The 16,320-nt window shown below is 42.2% G+C and overlaps 2 protein-coding genes across 2 annotated transcripts; both read right to left on the minus strand.

Annotated features, from left to right (window-relative positions):
• Positions 1-5,423: 5,423 nt before the first annotated feature.
• LOC112035103 (uncharacterized) lies at positions 5,424-8,909 on the minus strand. The gene is made up of 3 exons (XM_065776909.1): positions 7,411-8,909; positions 5,946-7,296; positions 5,424-5,774 (listed from the first exon to the last, which is right to left on the minus strand). Exons 1-3 carry the CDS (start codon positions 8,907-8,909, stop codon positions 5,424-5,426), a joined length of 3,201 nt encoding a protein of 1,066 aa, XP_065632981.1.
• Positions 8,910-8,990: 81 nt separating this feature from the next.
• On the minus strand, positions 8,991-10,301 carry LOC136068964 (uncharacterized). The gene has a single exon (XM_065776910.1). The coding sequence runs from the start codon at positions 10,299-10,301 to the stop codon at positions 8,991-8,993; it is 1,311 nt and encodes a 436-aa protein (XP_065632982.1).
• Positions 10,302-16,320: the final 6,019 nt, after the last annotated feature.

The following is a 16,320-nucleotide window of genomic DNA, read 5'->3' on the forward strand; positions in this document are numbered from 1 at the left end:
TTAAATTGCAAAATTTTAAAGTTTAATAATATGCATAAAATATAAACTTATAAATCATATAGTAAATAATATCTAATTAACACAAAATTTGATATGTCTATTAGAAGCGTAATGAACATGTAAAATGTTGTGGATGTAGAATTTATTTTTTGATAAAAAAAATTATTTTATTTATTGGCTAATATTTGGGCCTACTTAATAGTATTGTAATAAAAAAAATAACTCTATTGGTTAAAATTTAGGGGTCTTTTTCTACTTAGTGGGTCTTAGGCCATAAGCTCGTTTACTTAAACTGTAAAGCCTATTGTGATCACATATAATTGACTACTTAAATAAATTATGGTAAAAGTTATGTTAGTAAAATAATTTTTTTCTTCTTTTTTATCTTTTAATTTGTAGAAAAAAAAAAGTACAAAAATGAGTGCAGAACTTCTATTATCCATAGGCAAAAAGGCTGTTGATGAAGTGTGACCTCGTCAGCCGATGAATGCAATCAGAGACGAACTGAAACCTCGTCCTTGATCCTTCCTGATGGATAGTCACCGGTGTGGTGCCTGCCACAACGTCTCCGATGCTAAAGTCAGTGTCGAGAATTATATGAGAGCAAAACAAACACACAGCATCGATGTAAAAGAAATGTTCATACCTCTCTCGTTGGGGGATGTGAAGGATTTATATATGTCGTTGTAGATTTTAGCCATTGGGTGATTTATGGTGCTTTAACTTCTCTCTGCATAACGCCTGCCGGCATTATTAAGTGGCTTTAAGTTGATCCCAACGGTCTATTCGTCTGGATGTGTAACCGCCCCTTATCATTTACTGATGGTAATGATGGAGGGGATACCCTCGTCAATGATGTGTGTTCTCGTCAATATCGATCTTCCTCGTCGTCGGCCTTACCTCTTGCAGGATCCATTTCGTCAGTCCCATCAGTTGCCCCCGAATTCCATGGTAGTCATGACGCGTCGTGTTGACCGAGGAATGTGAAAGGTTTCTGGGCAGCAGGCGGTTGGGTTTTTGAGCCGCATTTAATGTGTTGCGGCGGTTCCTTCTGAGTTATGGCCCACGTGGCGCCTTTTGGTAGGAGGAGTTAAGACTGCATATGATGAGCCTCCTTGATTTTCCCGCTGGTTTTTCAGCTTCCCAACATTGGGTTTTTAAACTTCTCCTTTCCCCTTCATTTTCTTTTCACTTTTTCGAGAAACTCCCTTTCTACATTGCTCTGGCGTTCTTCTTCTCCCCAGCGATTTTCTGTGCAGCGCCATAGTTGTCTTCTCCGAGGTAAGCTTTTTTTTCTTTGGCTTTCTTTTTCCCTTGATCTCTTTTGTTGTTGTCAATTTCTGATTTTTTTTTTCTTTTTACTTTTTTTCCTTGCTGGTTGCTTCTGTGTTTCTCTTCTTCTTTGGTTTTGGGGCGCTTTAGACCTCCTATTTCCTATCTTTCCATGTGCAGTAGCCTTAAGGTTAGGTTGGAGTGCCCTTCAATTTCATTCTTGTTTGCTCGATTAGGGGGGGTTTTAGGGACTTTCCCTCACTTAGAAAACTTTATTCACGAGGGCAATAGTTTGGCCGTTGTGTTGGCTGATTTATTGCCAATCCTTCACCAATCTATTGAGTGGTTTGAACAATTAGTGAGGGGAAGGACGATGTCAGAAGTTAGGTCTAGTGAGCTTGATACTGGGCTGTCGTCTAGCGGCGGCCCAGCAGAAAGGGATACGGCTGTCTCCGTCCCTCGTGAGGTTAGGGATTTCCATGCCCTGGAGGAAAGGTGTGGATTGGACGATGATACCCTTAGAAGATTTCGTGATAGATTCCAATTCCCAGACAGGGTTAGGGTTCGTCTGCCTAACGATGAGGAACGGGCTTGCCACTTTTTCCCAGGCGAGGTGTGCTTCTATGAGTCCGCCTTCGTCTGTGGGTTGAGGTTTCCCGTCCATCCTGTCGTGATGGAGTTGCTAGATCAATTTGGCATTGCCCCCGGGCAACTCATGCCAAATTCGTGGAGAATTCTGGTTAGTTGTATGGGCATATGGCTGGCTGCCCTGGACGGAGACATGCTTAGGGTAGATGAGTTTAATTATTTGTATCGTTTGAAAGCATCGAAAGAGCACGGGTACTATGAACTGGTACCATGGGAGAGGAGTACTAGGATCGTCAAGAAGTTACCCTCGTCCTTTAGATACTGGAAGTCCAGGTTTTTCTTTGTATCTGGGGACGATTTCAAAACCCCTTCGGGCGAGGTTTGGGGTGATCTCCCGAGATTGCATCGTCGGTGGGGAACCCCGACTCTAGGTGCGTTAATATTCCCTTTGATATACTAATCCTCCTCGTCTATGTCTTTATCGTCACTAAATATTTCGCCCTTTTTTTTGTGTAGTTAATAGGCGACCCAAATTGAAGAGCAGGTACAAGAGCCGAGTTCAGAAGGCGATCGAATACGCACAGACGATCGAAAACTGGGACGACTTGGTTGATCCAAGAACGCTCGCATTCTATTGCCTGGGGCCAGATCCGTCGGACTTTGTTCTGCGCAACATTGAAATTGAGGGGAAGAAGAGTAAGTACTAAGTTCGTCGGTATCTACGCAGCAGTTTTTTTTTTAACAAGTGTTTTCTTCTCTGCAGAGATGACGACAAAATTTAACAAGGAGTTGTATGCTAAGATGAGATCCAAGAAGAGTGAGCCTCTGTCCAATTTAGGAAAAAAGGCCGCGCGTGTCACCGGGAAGAGCAGCTCGGCGCTTCCTATTTCCTCTGCCAGCCCAGTCGCATCGGGGGTCGCGACGACGAGGACTGCATCTCCTACTACCTCGTTGGAGGAGATTGAGGTTACCCCGGCTTCAAAAAGGCCGAGGTTATCCGAGAAGGAGAAGGAGAAGGAGAAGAGTGTGCCTCGTCCATCTACTCTCTGGACTGACGAGAGGCTGGCCGTGGATAGGGCCCACGAGGTGGTGACCGCTGCAAATTTAAAAGTTTTGTCAGGTGTCCCATTTAATGACGTGGCGGCTCGACACGTCCATAAGCTCGTGCAGGTAAACTCGTTTGTGTTCATTCCTTTCTTCGTTCACTTCTTTGCATCATTTCTTTTTGTTGACGACCATGAACTTTCTTTTTCAGGTACTGGGTGAGAGTATGCACATAGCTTCTGAATATCTCACTCAGGAGACGAAGGTAGCGTCTTTAACGTCCAGGATGGAGACCCTAGAAGCGGAGAATTCCACGCTGCGGAAAAATCTCATTGAGTCTATGGGCGAGTCCGCTTCCTTGAAGGAGAAGTTGAAAACTCTGGAAGACGAGCTAAGGGTGGAGCGTCAATTGACGCTGGAGAAGGATGAGCAGCTTATAAGTACTAAGGAATCGTTGAAGACAAATTGACGCTAGAGAAGGATGAGCAGCTTATAAGTACCAAGGAATCGCTGAAGACGATAGCTGCGAGGTCAATTGAAGCATTCCAGACAACCGACGAGTATAGCACCGTCTTGTTCAGCTGGTACTTCAAAGGATTTGAGCTATTGAGGAGGTATTTGCTGAAGCATCCTTCTGGGGTGGATATGGAGAAGCTAGACTTGGAGGAGGTTAATCAGGAAATGGCAGCTGACGAGGCTGGCCAATCTTCTGCCATTGTGCCTTTTGCCCGAGAGGATGCTCCTGTTGACGACGCTCCAGCTGATGACGGTGCTACTAATGCCTGAACCTGATACTTAGGAAAACTTTTGTTGTGAAAATTTCACATCTTTTTTTTTTTAGGGTGCCCATTGTGTTTTTTGGGCCAAATGTTTGAACAATTTTCTGCTTATTTTATTTTGGTAACCCAGTGTTTATGGGTTTTATGTAAAAACAATGGTAATTACCCTTCAGTTTGGGGTTTTTCAACTGAATTTACCTCGTACTTACTTAACTTTGTCATATGCTTGACTGTTTATATGTTTGATGAGTTTTGCTTGGGTCCACATGCTGTGAAGGTTTCTTATTCCAATTTTCCTCTTTTCCCGTCCATAGCCGTTTTCTTGCTACTTAGCCTTTTTTGTCTGTTTAGGGATTTACAATCGTCAGTAGTTTACATCCGTCAGTGCGGAATCTTACTACTTAGCCAATTTTTTGGCTGATATAATTTTTTATCGTCAGTAGTTTACATCCATCAGTGCGGAATCTTACTACTTAGCCAATTTTTTGGCTTTTATAATTTTTTATCGTCAGTAGTTTACATCCGTCAGTGCGGAATCTTACTACTTAGCCAATTTTTTGGCTTTTGTTACATCCATTGAGCGAGCCTGTATAAACACAAATATTGGCTGAATAATCTGTTTATTGAGTATTATTGATGAATACGTCCTTACATTACATCTACTGATGGTATTTCCTCAAATGTTCAATGTTCCATGGTCTTAGGAGTCTTTGTCCGTCTAAGGTCTCCAGATGGTAGCTGCCTTGTCTGGAGTAGTGAATGACTTTGTATGGTCCTTCCCAAGTAGGGCCGAGCTTTCCTTGGGTTGGATTTTTGGTGGCCGGGGTTACTTTGCGCAGGACGAGGTCTCCTATGTCGAGTCGCCTGAGCTTCACCCTTTTGTTGTAGTATTCATTTTTTTTTTTTTTTTTTTTTTTTTTAAACTGAATTTACCTCGTACTTACTTAACTTTGTCATACGCTTGACTGTTCATATGTTTGACGAGTTTTGCTCGGGTCCACATGTTGTGAAGGTTTCTTATTCCTTCTTCTTTCTCGTCAGTAGCCGTTCTCTTGCTACTTAGCCTTTTTTGTCTGTTTAGGGACTTACAATAATCAGTAGTTTACATCCGTCAATGCGGAATCTTACTACTTAGCCAATTTTTTGGCTGATATAACTTTTTATCGTCAGCAGTTTACATCCGTCAGTGCGGAATCTTACTACTTAGTCAATTTTTTGGTTGATATAACTTGTTATCGTCAGTAGTTTACATCCGTCAGTGCGGAATCTTACTACTTAGCTAATTTTTTGGCTGATATAGCTTTTTATCGTTAGTAGTTTACATCCGTCAGTGCGGAATCTTACTACTTAGCCAATTTTTTGGCTTTTGTTAAATCCATTGAGCGAGCCTGTATAAACACAAATATTGGCTGAATAATCTGTTTATTGAGTATTATTGATGAATACGTTCTTACATTACATCTACTGATGGTATTTCTTCAAATGTTCAATGTTCCATGGTCTTGGGAGTCTTTGTCCGTCTAGGGTCTCCAGATGGTAGCTGCCTTGTCTGGAGTAGTGGATGACTTTGTATGGTCCTTCCCAAGTAGGGCCGAGCTTTCCTTGGGTTGGATTTTTGGTTGCCGGGGTCACTTTGCGCAGGACGAGGTCTCCTATGTCGAGTCGCCTGAGCTTCACCCTTTTGTTGTAGTATTCTGCCATCTTCTTCTGGTATTCCGTCATTCTGCTGAGGGCTTCGTCTCATACTTCGTCAAGGCAGTCTAGATCAACTCGCAACAAATCGTCATTCTCTTCTTCGTTGAACGCTTCCCGTCGGGTACTGGTGACTCCGACTTCGACAGGGATCACTGCTTCTGTACCGTATGTAAGTCTGAAGGGGGTTTCTCCCGTTGATGTCCTGGCCGTGGTTCTGTAGGCCCACAGGACGTTGGGTAGTTCTTCTGGCCAGGCACCTTTCGCATCGTCCAGCCTGGCCTTTATGATCCTGAGCAACATGCGGTTCGTTACCTCCGTCTGTCCATTCGCTTGGGGGTGGCCTGGTGATGAGAATTGGTTCTTGATGCCTAGGCCTGAGTAGAAGTCTCTGAAACCCTGGCAATCAAATTGTCATCCATTGTCTGATATGATCGTCCTTGGGATCCCAAATCTGCATATTATATTCTTCCAGACAAAACCCTGGATTCTGGTTTCGGTGATGGTCGCCAATGCCTCTGCTTCAACCCATTTAGTGAAATAATCAATAGCAACTAGCAAGAATTTTACCTGACCTTTGCCCTGGGGCAGGGGGCCAACAATGTTGATTCCCCATTGCGCAAACGGCCATGGGGATGTTATCGTCGTCAGCTTTTCTGATGGCAGGGATTGGACATTCCTAAACCTCTGACATTTGTCACATTTCTTGATGAACCTTGACGCGTCGTCCTGCATGGTTGGCCAGAAGTACCCAGTTCGCATAATCTTTCTTACTAGGGATCTCGGCCCGGCATGGTCCCCGCAAATTCCTTTGTGTACCTCTCTCAAGATGTATTCTGCTTCTCCTTCGTCAACGCACCTCAAGTAAGGCATGGAAAAACCTCTCTTGTATAGGGCGTCATTGAGAATCGTGAATCTGGCGGCTCTCTTCTTGATCTTCCTGGCTTCATCTGCGTCCTGGGGCAGGTGTCCATCCTGGAGAAAAGACATGATGGGCGTCATCCAGCTGCTTTCGCCCCGGACTGCGAATGTTAAAACTTCTTCTATGCTGGGGTTTTTCTGCGTCTCCATCATCAGGTCTATCCTTGAATCTGCTTCGTCTGATGAGGCTATTTTTGACACTTCGTCTGTGGCCCTATTCTGGCTTCTTGAAATTTGGGCGAACTCCACTTTCTCGAATTCTTTTATCAAGTGGTTCGTCAATTTGAGGTATTTCTGCATTCGTTCCTCTTTTGCTTCATATTCCCTTTTTACCTGACCGATAACTAACTTTGAGTCGTTCTGGATCAGTAGGTTCCTGGCCCCAAGCTCTTTCCCTAGCCTTAGGCCCGTCAGGATTCCTTCGTATTCAGCCTCGTTGTTAGTCGCAAGGAATTTTAGCTGGACTCCGTACTTCAATATTTCTCCGTTGGGGGTAGTTATGACTACCCCTACTCCCCCTCTTTTTTGGGCTGACGAGCCATCAGTTTGTATCATCCATGTCTCGTCTTCGCTGGCACGATTGGACTCGTCTAGATATGTAAACTCGGCTATGAAATCTGCCAGAGCTTGTGCTTTAATGGCCGTCCTTGGATGGTACTCTACGTCGAATTGGCTGAGTTCGACCGCCCACTGGATCATCCTTCCCGCGGCTTCTGGTTTGCTCATTGACTTCTTGATGGGCTGATCCGTCATCACTAGGATTGGATTCGCCTGGAAGTATTGCCTGAGCTTGCGCGAGGCTACAATTAAGGCGAATGTGATTTTCTCGATCTTCGGGTACCTGGACTCAGCCCCCTGGAAGGCTTGGCTGACGTAATAAACTGGGAGCTGTTTCCTATCCTCTTCTCGGATTAGTGCTGCACTGACTGCTGTAGATGATACAGCTAAATACAAATACAAGTTCTCACCTTCCTTTGACGGGCTCAGGAGTGGCGGGTTGCTGAGGTAAAGTTTGAGCTCCTAGAATGCTGCTTCGCATTCGTCAGTCCATTCGAAAGCCTTCTTCAGGGTCTTAAAGAAGGGTAAGCATTTGTCCGTTGCTCTAGAAACGAACCTGTTCAGCGCGGCAATCCGGCCTGTGAGCTTCTGGACCTCCTTGACGGTCTTAGGGGAGGCCATGTTGATTATCGCCTGTACCTTCTCGGGATTCGCTTCTATCCCTCTTTGGGACACCATGAATCCCAGGAATTTTCCTGAAGCAACACCAAAAACGCATTTACCAGGGTTCAGCTTCATCTGGTATTGTTTGAGTGTTTCGAATGTTTCCCTCAGATCGTCCAAATGAGCAGGCTCTTCTTTGCTCTTGACGAGCATATCATCAACGTACACCTCCATGTTCCTGCCTATCTGCTTGACGAACATTTTATTTACCAATCTCTGGTAAGTTGCTCCAGCGTTCTTCAGTCCAAACGGCATTACATTGTAACAGTAGAGCCCTTGACTCGTGATGAAGGCGGTTTTCTCCTGGTCCTCGTCAGCCATTTTTATCTGGTTGTACCCCGAAAACGCGTCTATGAACGTCAATAGCTTGTGTCCAGCTGTAGAGTCTACGAGCTGGTCTATCCTTGGGAGGGGAAAGCTGTCCTTCGGGCAGGCCTTGTTTAGGTCCGTGAAGTCTACGCACATCCTCCATTTCCCAGTGGCTTTCTTTACCAGGACGACGTTTGCAAGCCAATCTGGATAATATACTTCCCTGATGAAGCCTGCCGCCAATAGTTTGCTCACTTCGTCAGCGACAGCTTGGTCTCTTTCTGGTGCAAAAGTCCTTCGTCTCTGCTTGACGGGCTTCCTTTCTGGATTCACATTCAACCTGTGTTGGATGGTTTCGGGAGATATGCCTGGCATGTCGTCATAGTTCCAGGCAAAGACGTCCAAGTTCTCCCGAAGAAACTTTACGAGCTTCGTTCTCATCTCGGGACTTAGGGTCGTCCCTATCCTGGTTGTTTTTGTTGTTTCCCCTTCGATCAACTCTACCGTTTCCAGTTCTTCCACTTTTTCTTCCTCTTTTTCTTCTACAATCCACGTGTGGTTCTCCTTAGCTGCGAGAACAGCTTGATAACATTCTCGGGCCAGCACTTGGTCTCCTCTGACTTCGCTAACACCGTCATCCGTTGGGAATTTCATCTTCAAGCAGTACGTGGATGTGGACGCCTTCCACTTGTTGAGGGCTGGCCTTCCAATGATAACATTATAGGATGACGGACTGTCTACTACCAGAAAGTCTATCTGACGAGTTAATTGTTTTAGGTCCGTCCCTACTGTGACTGTCAGCGTCACTATGCCCCTAGGATACACTCTGTCACCGCTGAAGCTGACGAGCGGAGAGTCGAATGGACGAAGTCTCTTAGGTTCCAGCCTTAGCTGTTGGAATGCTGAAAAGTAAATAATATCAGCAGAGCTGCCATTGTCCACGAGGACCCTCTTTGTGTTGAACCCTTCTATTGTGAGCTTTATGACCAGGGGGTCATTGTGGGGTTGTTTCACTCCTCTGGAGTCACTCTCGTTGAAGATCATATCTTGATAAGTCCGTCTCTGCTTTGGCAGGGGTGTCATGTGGATGCTATTCACTTGCCGTTGATGTGTTTTCTTGAGTGACTTGAATGAGCCCCCGGTGGTAGGTCCCCCTGCGATAGTCTATATTTCCCCAACCACATTTTGAGGAGGTAGTGACCGACGGTTGTCGTTCCTGGACGATGACCCATGCTGGCCCTTGTTTTCATCTCGAAATTTATTGTTTTCCCCCTTCTTTATGAATTTCTGAAGTTTCCCCTTCCGTATCAATTCTTCTATCTGTTCTTTGAGATCCCTACAATCTTCGGTGTAATGGCCATGATCTTTATGGAATCGACAGTACTTGCTTTTGTCGCGGACGTTAGGAGATGAGTGCAGTGGCCGTGGCCATTTAAGGTAGTGCTCGTCTTTGATCTGCGTTAAGATTTTATCAACAGGCATAACGAGAGGGGTGAATTTTACCGTTCGCGGGCTTTTCTCGTCTTTCCTTTTGACTCCGTCACTGACTCGATGATCTGGTCGGTCCCGCTTTTGCCCTCTGCGATAGTCCTCTTTTCTTCCTTTGTCTCCTGGTCTGTCCTCATCCTTGATAGCAGCCAACGCGTCCTCGGCGTTCATGTACTTCTGCGCCTTGAGGAGCATTGCAGCCATCGTCTTTGGGGGATTCTTCGCGAGCGAACTGACGAGATCTCTGGACCTCAATCCGGCCTTGAAGGTCGTCAGCTGCACCATATCGTCGGCTTCGTCTACCTCCAATGTTTCCCTCGTGAAACGTTTTACATATGATCTCAAGGTTTCCTTTTCCCCTTGCTTGATGGTAAGCAAGTGGTCGGCGGTCCTCTTTGGTCGTTGTCCTCCAATAAAGTGACGCAGGAAGGAGCTACTTAGCTGCTCGAACGTATCGATTGACGATGTTGGCAACTTTGTAAACCATTCTCGAGCAGCTCCCCTAAGCGTAGTTGGGAAGGAACGACACAGTATTTTGTCTGGGGGCTGTTGAAGTCCCAGGGTCGTCTTGAAGGTGTTCAAGTGGTCTTGAGGGTCTTTTAATCCGTCGAAGGGCTCGAGCTGAGGTAACCGAAATTTTGACGGTACTGGGCAGTCGAGGACCGCCGTTGTGAATGGTGAATCCGTCACCCGGACCATTCGATCCACGCTCCGGTCTGTTTTTTCTTTGATGGCATTCCTTAGTTCGTCCATTTCCCTCCTCATTTCCCGAAGAGTTTCTGAATTCTGCTCGACGAGAGTGTTTAGCCTTCGATGGTCGCTTCTTCCGTTGCTATCTCCTTCATTTTCCTGGTTACCCCTCGAACGATTTTCCTCCTGCTGAAGCCTCAGCCTCATTTCTTGGTTTTGCCTGGTCAGTTCTTCAACTGTGGCTGCAAGGGCTTGTACTTGCTGAGCTAGAGCCGTAGAATCTTGATTGGACTCCATCCCAGAGAAAATAAAAACAAGGAACTACTATTTCGAGTTTGAACAAGAAAATGTCGTTCCCCACAGACGGTGCCAAACTGATGAAGTGTGACTTCGTCAGTCAATGAATGCGACCAGAGACGATCTTAAACCTCGTGCAAGACCGTTTCCTGAAGGATGGTCACCGGTGTGGTGCCTGCCACAACGTCTCCGATGCTAAAGTCAGTGTCAAGAATTATATGAGAGCAAAACAACCAAATATCATCAATGTAAGAGAATGTTCATACCTCTCTCGTGGAGGGATGTGAGGGATTTATATATGTTGTTGCAGTTTTTAGCCGTTGGGTGATTTATGGTGCTTTAACTTCCCTCTGCGTAACGCCTGCTGGCATTATTAAGTGGTTTTAAGTTGATCCCAACGGTCTGTTCGTCTGGATGTGTAACCGCCCCTGTCATTTACTGATGGTAATGATGGAGGGGCTTTCCTCGTCATTAACGTGTGTTCTCGTCACTAAAGACTTTCCTCGTCGTCAGCCTTACCTCTTGCAGGATCTACTTCGTCAGTCCCATCAATTTTTACGTGAAAAAGAGAAAGAAGTCATTTTCCTGACTATTATCAACATTTTCCCTGCATTGAACAACAATGATTTAAAGAAATTTAAAGAGATTTGACATAAGGATAAACTAAACATATAAAAAGAAAGAAAATATTCATTTATAGTAATCTCTAAACTTGAAAACAAGTGTTAAATAATTAGATATTAAGGATAGGTTTTGCTCGAATAAATTGTTTGAGAATGGCTTTCTCTTCATCAATGTGCTTCTTTTCTTCAGGATCTTTTGGTTTGATCTTCCTTTTCTCTTCCAACATCCACCTAAAAAGTTCGCGCTACTAATCCTCTGGAATTGGTTTCCGCAACTGTGAGAGACCACCAAAACTGGGGTGCCTCTCAAAAAAGAGATATGAGTACTTTTTAGGCACCTTTCTTTTTGGGTAAGTGGTGTGGAGTCGCCACTTATTTTTTTATACAAAAAAAATAAAAAATAAATATATACAAATACATGATGTTCCATTCATTGATTGAAAAATAAATTACATATTTGAAAAATTGAAAAATTACATGGCTTTAGGTCCTAGTTACAAACTACCAAAATAATTACATGGATTTTTGTCCTAGTTACATTTTACCCAAAATAAATAAAGACAAGGCTAGATCTATTTAGCCAAAGACCTAAATCCGGAGACTAGGTTACAGAATGGAAAGGTGTTAGGCACCCATTCCGCCCAGACAAAGTCTAGTCTTTTAGACTCTTGTGACCAATGTATCATTTTATGCATGTCATTAATGATATATTGAACATGTGAAAAAAAATGTTAAATCACACAAATTTATTTATGAATGAAGTCCCTTCTTTTGAAAAGAATCATATCTGTTTTTGTTGGTAAAAATTTGATTTTGATTTGGAAAAATTAGATCTACTTTGTGGTATATAAAAAAAGTGGTTTTTGGAGATAAAAATCAAGGTCTGTTTTTATTACACAAAATAAAGTCTTTTGGTTTGAAAAATATCAGATATGTTTTTTAAGAATTAAAAAAATGGTGTTTTGGGTTTGTAAAATATTAGATCTATTTTATAATAATAAAACATGATTTTTAATAGCAGAAAAATCAGATCTGTTTTTCTTTTATGTAAAAAAAATGAAAAGGATTTTTCTTTTAAGAAGAGAGTTTCACTCATAATATGAATTTATGCAATCATGAATTAAATAAACAAAGGCAAACACAATCATGTTTAATCTCTCTCTTTATTTCAAAAATCTGCATATGTTAAAGAAAAATCAGATCAGTATCCAAGAAAGATACAAATTAGTTTTTATCTTGAGAAAAATTCAGACCTACATCTCATAAAGATGCGGATCCGTTTTTGTTTGAAGAAAAACTCAGATCTACATATAAGAAAGATACAGATCTGTTTTTATTTTAAGAAAAAAAATTGTTCACATGCAAATTATTGACATTCAAGAAAAAGATTATAACAATCACATAAAAAACAATCATGTTTTAAACAAAACAATGAAGAATCATTCACATTATGGATAAAACATTCACCAATCATAAAAAGATAGCATAAAAAAGAAAGGGTGATTGAAAACAACCTCTTGCATAAGCACTTCTTGTTCTTGAGAGGATGTTTTAGGATTCAAAGAAACTTATTCAATTATCTTTGAAACCTAAAAACACTAATTTAAGCAACAAATCTCAGAAAGAATCAGCAAGTATCAGCAATTTGAGAGCCTCAAAACGTGTGCCTCTCAGAGTGTAGAAAAAAGGTGCTGAATTATGAGACCTAGTCTCTATTTATAGAGGATAGAAAACTCTAAAAAATGGCCTCAAAGTGTAGAATACGAATTGAGACTCATCCTTCTCCAAAAAGATCAAAAAAGGTGTGCCTTATTGTCACTCGAAGGCGGTTGGGCCAAAGCCCAAAAGAGGCCAATTTGGCACTTTTAAAGTGCCGAATGCTGCTTTTGGATGCCGAACACTCTTTTGTGTTCGGGTGCCGTTTGGACTCTCCTTCTAGGGTTTTTTGATCCGGTCCTTGCACCTAGACGTGTTTTCATCCTCCGTCCATGATTTTTTTTTTTTTTTTTTATCTCTTTTCTAGATAATTCAGGCTTTTTAGGAACAATTATCTTGTAGATAAATACCCTAAAATAAATCTTAATAAAGTCAGATGATCCACAATTTTATTGTTATCCAATCATCCCTTTTATTCCTATGCATGCATTCCTATTTTAGACACTAATTATCAACAAATCACAAAATTATTTAATTAATTTTAATTGTTTAACCAATCAGAATTAATTTAAATTAATCATGTGTGGTCGACTCTACCTAGACACAATGCATGTTGTTCGTGCAAACTTGATCATGCGATATATTTCGATCCAATGGTCCAATTTGGAAACCTGACACACCATTACGATCGTTAGAACCTCAAGATCATTTTTATGTTATGCAATGAATGAATTGATGCATGTAATGCAAAGACAAATTGATGCATGTAATGCAAGAATGATTTTTGGGGTACATGGATGGTCATTCAAGTCATTCTCCTTAATTAAATCATGGGTGCAAAATTGAGTGTCTACAGCAACTTCACAGGTTTTGTGATAGATGGTGAGTATAAGGTTTGTTCAGCAATAGGAGCAGTTTTAGCAACGAAGATTGAAACTGGAGTTGCACCTTCTTCTTCTATGTGCTCATCTTTTTTCTTTGTCTCCACAAAGAGGTAGACTACAAAAGTTCACAGAAACTCTTAACTTCTTAAGGAGCATATTTAGAGCCCTAGAGACAACTTTGTGATTGGCTTCAAGACAGTGTTAAAAGAAGCTTAAACTAACAACTTATCTAAACTAAAAGGGGTAATTACACATAACCCAACTGTGGTTTAGGCAAAAATCACTTTGCCTACTCATTGTTTGAAAAGTATCACTTAATCCACCTGTGATATATTCTGTTTGTTTTCCGTAACTTACCTCTGTCAAAATCAGGGGTAAATAGGTATTTTTGCTCAAACTTTATGTCTCTCTCCTCCCAAAACAAAAAATAGAGCAAAAATGCCAGAGAAACAAGATCAAAAAGTGGTATTTGTCTCTCTCTCTATTCACACAAATTTTAAACATGAAGAACATACCCAAAAATAAAAAATAAAAAGCCTAACCCCATTGCCTCCCTCAACCCAAAGCTACACTCCTCTCCTATACCAATGTGTAAAAAAAAAAAAAAAAAAAAAAAAAAAAAGTAGAAGACATCTGGATCATGACCAAGTGGGGTCACCACACCCATCCCTGTCACAACTACTCGCCTTTGCTTTGTGACTGGTTTCTTTTTTGTTGGGACTTCCTTGGAAGGTTGCACAGCAACAGCCATGGCTTCCCCTAGAGTATTGATAAATGTGCAGTAGTTAGTACATCAGCAAAACTTTTCTATTTTAATGCTTTATCAAATAAGAGTCATGCCAAAGAATAAACATCAACATTAGGGTTTGAATTGATAGGACTGCCTCAAGCCTGCAACATTGACACCACTGAACCAATAAAAGTCAGAAGACGCTAGCAAGGCCCAAAATCTAATAATCATAAGTCTATTGATGACAATATATTAAAATCAAGGTCAGTGTACCAGACTCGAGTAACCAACCCATTCAACAGACAGACACACACACAGCTGCATTATACTATGAATAAAAGAATGAACAGCCACAATGCTCCTGTACTTTGCAGCTCTAGAACTTCCATTTCTTGCACATGATACACCAAGAAATGGCCTGATCTTAATTTTCTTCAGAATACTTGTAAAACATAAAATCTGAATGATCGCCACATAACATAAACTAGAAACAACCTAAGTTATGCAAAATTCCCAATCCTAAGTCCAGGCATATCAATCCAACTGCAAAAAGCAGTACATGAATGAACCTCATTTTGTGAAATTAGTTCTCACCAAAAGAGAAGGGGAAAAATATAAAATATAAAACCCTGTTATTTTCTATTCCCCACTTTCCTATAGCTTTGGCATAAAAGTAATCCAAAGAACTCATTCAGCTATAAGCCAATCCTAAACTTAATTATTTGAATTCCTCATCTTTTCCTATTCTTTATTAGTTTTCTATGCAACCAAATGAAAAGTGAATAAAACCAAACTTCAACAGCACATGAAAAAAGAGGGAAAAACAAATTAATAAAGATTGAAAAAATCATTTTTTCATTATCAAATCTACCTTCAAGAACATAGAAAAAACACATTAAATTGAGATATTGGAAACAAACAAAGCCAGAACAAATTACACACAAAGTGTAAAACAAAATCCCAGATTTCCAATTCCATAAATAAAGAAAAAAACAGAGAGAAAGTGTAACGATCCCGCCCCAACTGTGTAGATATTGTCCGCTTTGGGATCTATACCTCTCACGATTTTGTTCTCCCCCAAAGCACACAACAGTGGGGGAAAGTGCCTCTACACATTAAAGGGAGGTCATTCCTTATAAATATATTCTCTTACATTCTCATGTGCTTCCCTAGGCGATGTGGGATTCTATGGAATGCACACATGTCTCCTCGCGCGTGGGGCACACACTTCCGACTAGGGCATGGCTCTGATACTATCAGGTAACGACCCAAGGAAAAGCGCTAGCCATATCTGCGTTATACCTCAAAAGGACTAGTCACAATTGAAACTCCTTGTAGTTGTTAATAAAACCCAAATCTACCTAGTAAATACCCGATGTGGGACTCATCACACACCTACACACATCATACAATCAATCAATCAAATTAGGGCATCATAGAAAGAATCAATGTTTAGTTAAGAAAAAAAGAAGAAGTTAATGAGGAATGGGGAGTACCTGAATGGACGGCTCGACTGAAACGGGTGTGTCTCCGATTTGAAGGAACACGAACATTGCTGGATCCGACGAGAGAGGAAAAGGAAGCGTTGGAGGCATAGTACTGATTGCAAGGCTCGAAAGCGAAGCAAGAAGTCATGAGGCCCTGAAAGCTGGATCCAGGAAATCAAGTCCGTCTGGCTCTGCAATTCGGAGCTACATTTATACAAGAACAACCTCTTCCACCGACCCCATTTGCGGCCGAAGAGTCGCTTGTTGCGGCTGTACGAGGAGGAGCTCAACATGGAAGGGCACGTGGATTGGTCCCCTCCGCACGTGACCTACATGCAAGCAGCCACAAGCTACGTGCACAGCGGAGATGTGACCGACGAGGCCGAGGTAAGCAAATGGTCAGCGGTCCTCTTTGGTCGTTGTCCTCCAATGAAGTGACGTAGGAAAGCGTTGCTCAACTGGTCGAACGTATCGATTGACGATGTTGGCAACTTCGTGAACCACTCTCGGGCTGCCCCCTTGAGTGTAGTAGGGAAGGAGCGACATAAGATTTCATCTGGGGGCTGCTGTAGTCCCAGGGTCGTCTTGAAGGTGTTCAGATGATCTTGAGGGTCCTTCAGCCCGTCGAAGGACTCGAGC

The sequence above is a fragment of the Quercus suber genome, unplaced genomic scaffold, assembly GCF_002906115.3.
Source record: "Quercus suber isolate HL8 unplaced genomic scaffold, Cork oak 2.0 scaffold_144, whole genome shotgun sequence".
Taxonomy (NCBI): domain Eukaryota; kingdom Viridiplantae; phylum Streptophyta; class Magnoliopsida; order Fagales; family Fagaceae; genus Quercus; species Quercus suber.

Bases quoted from the DNA above. Each gene is read 5' to 3' on its own strand.
- LOC112035103 (XM_065776909.1), bottom strand. From the start codon at position 8,909: ATGACACCCCTGCCAAAGCAGAGACGGACTTATCAAGATATGATCTTC. The intron at 7,297-7,410 runs GTTCGTTTCTAG...ACTTTACCTCAG, and splicing joins CGGATTGCCGCGCTGAACAG to CAACCCGCCACTCCTGAGCC. The intron at 5,775-5,945 runs GTAAAATTCTTG...TTTGATTGCCAG, and splicing joins TGCCCCAGGGCAAAGGTCAG to GGTTTCAGAGACTTCTACTC.
- LOC136068964 (XM_065776910.1), bottom strand. From the start codon at position 10,301: ATGGAGTCCAATCAAGATTCTACGGCTCTAGCTCAGCAAGTACAAGCC.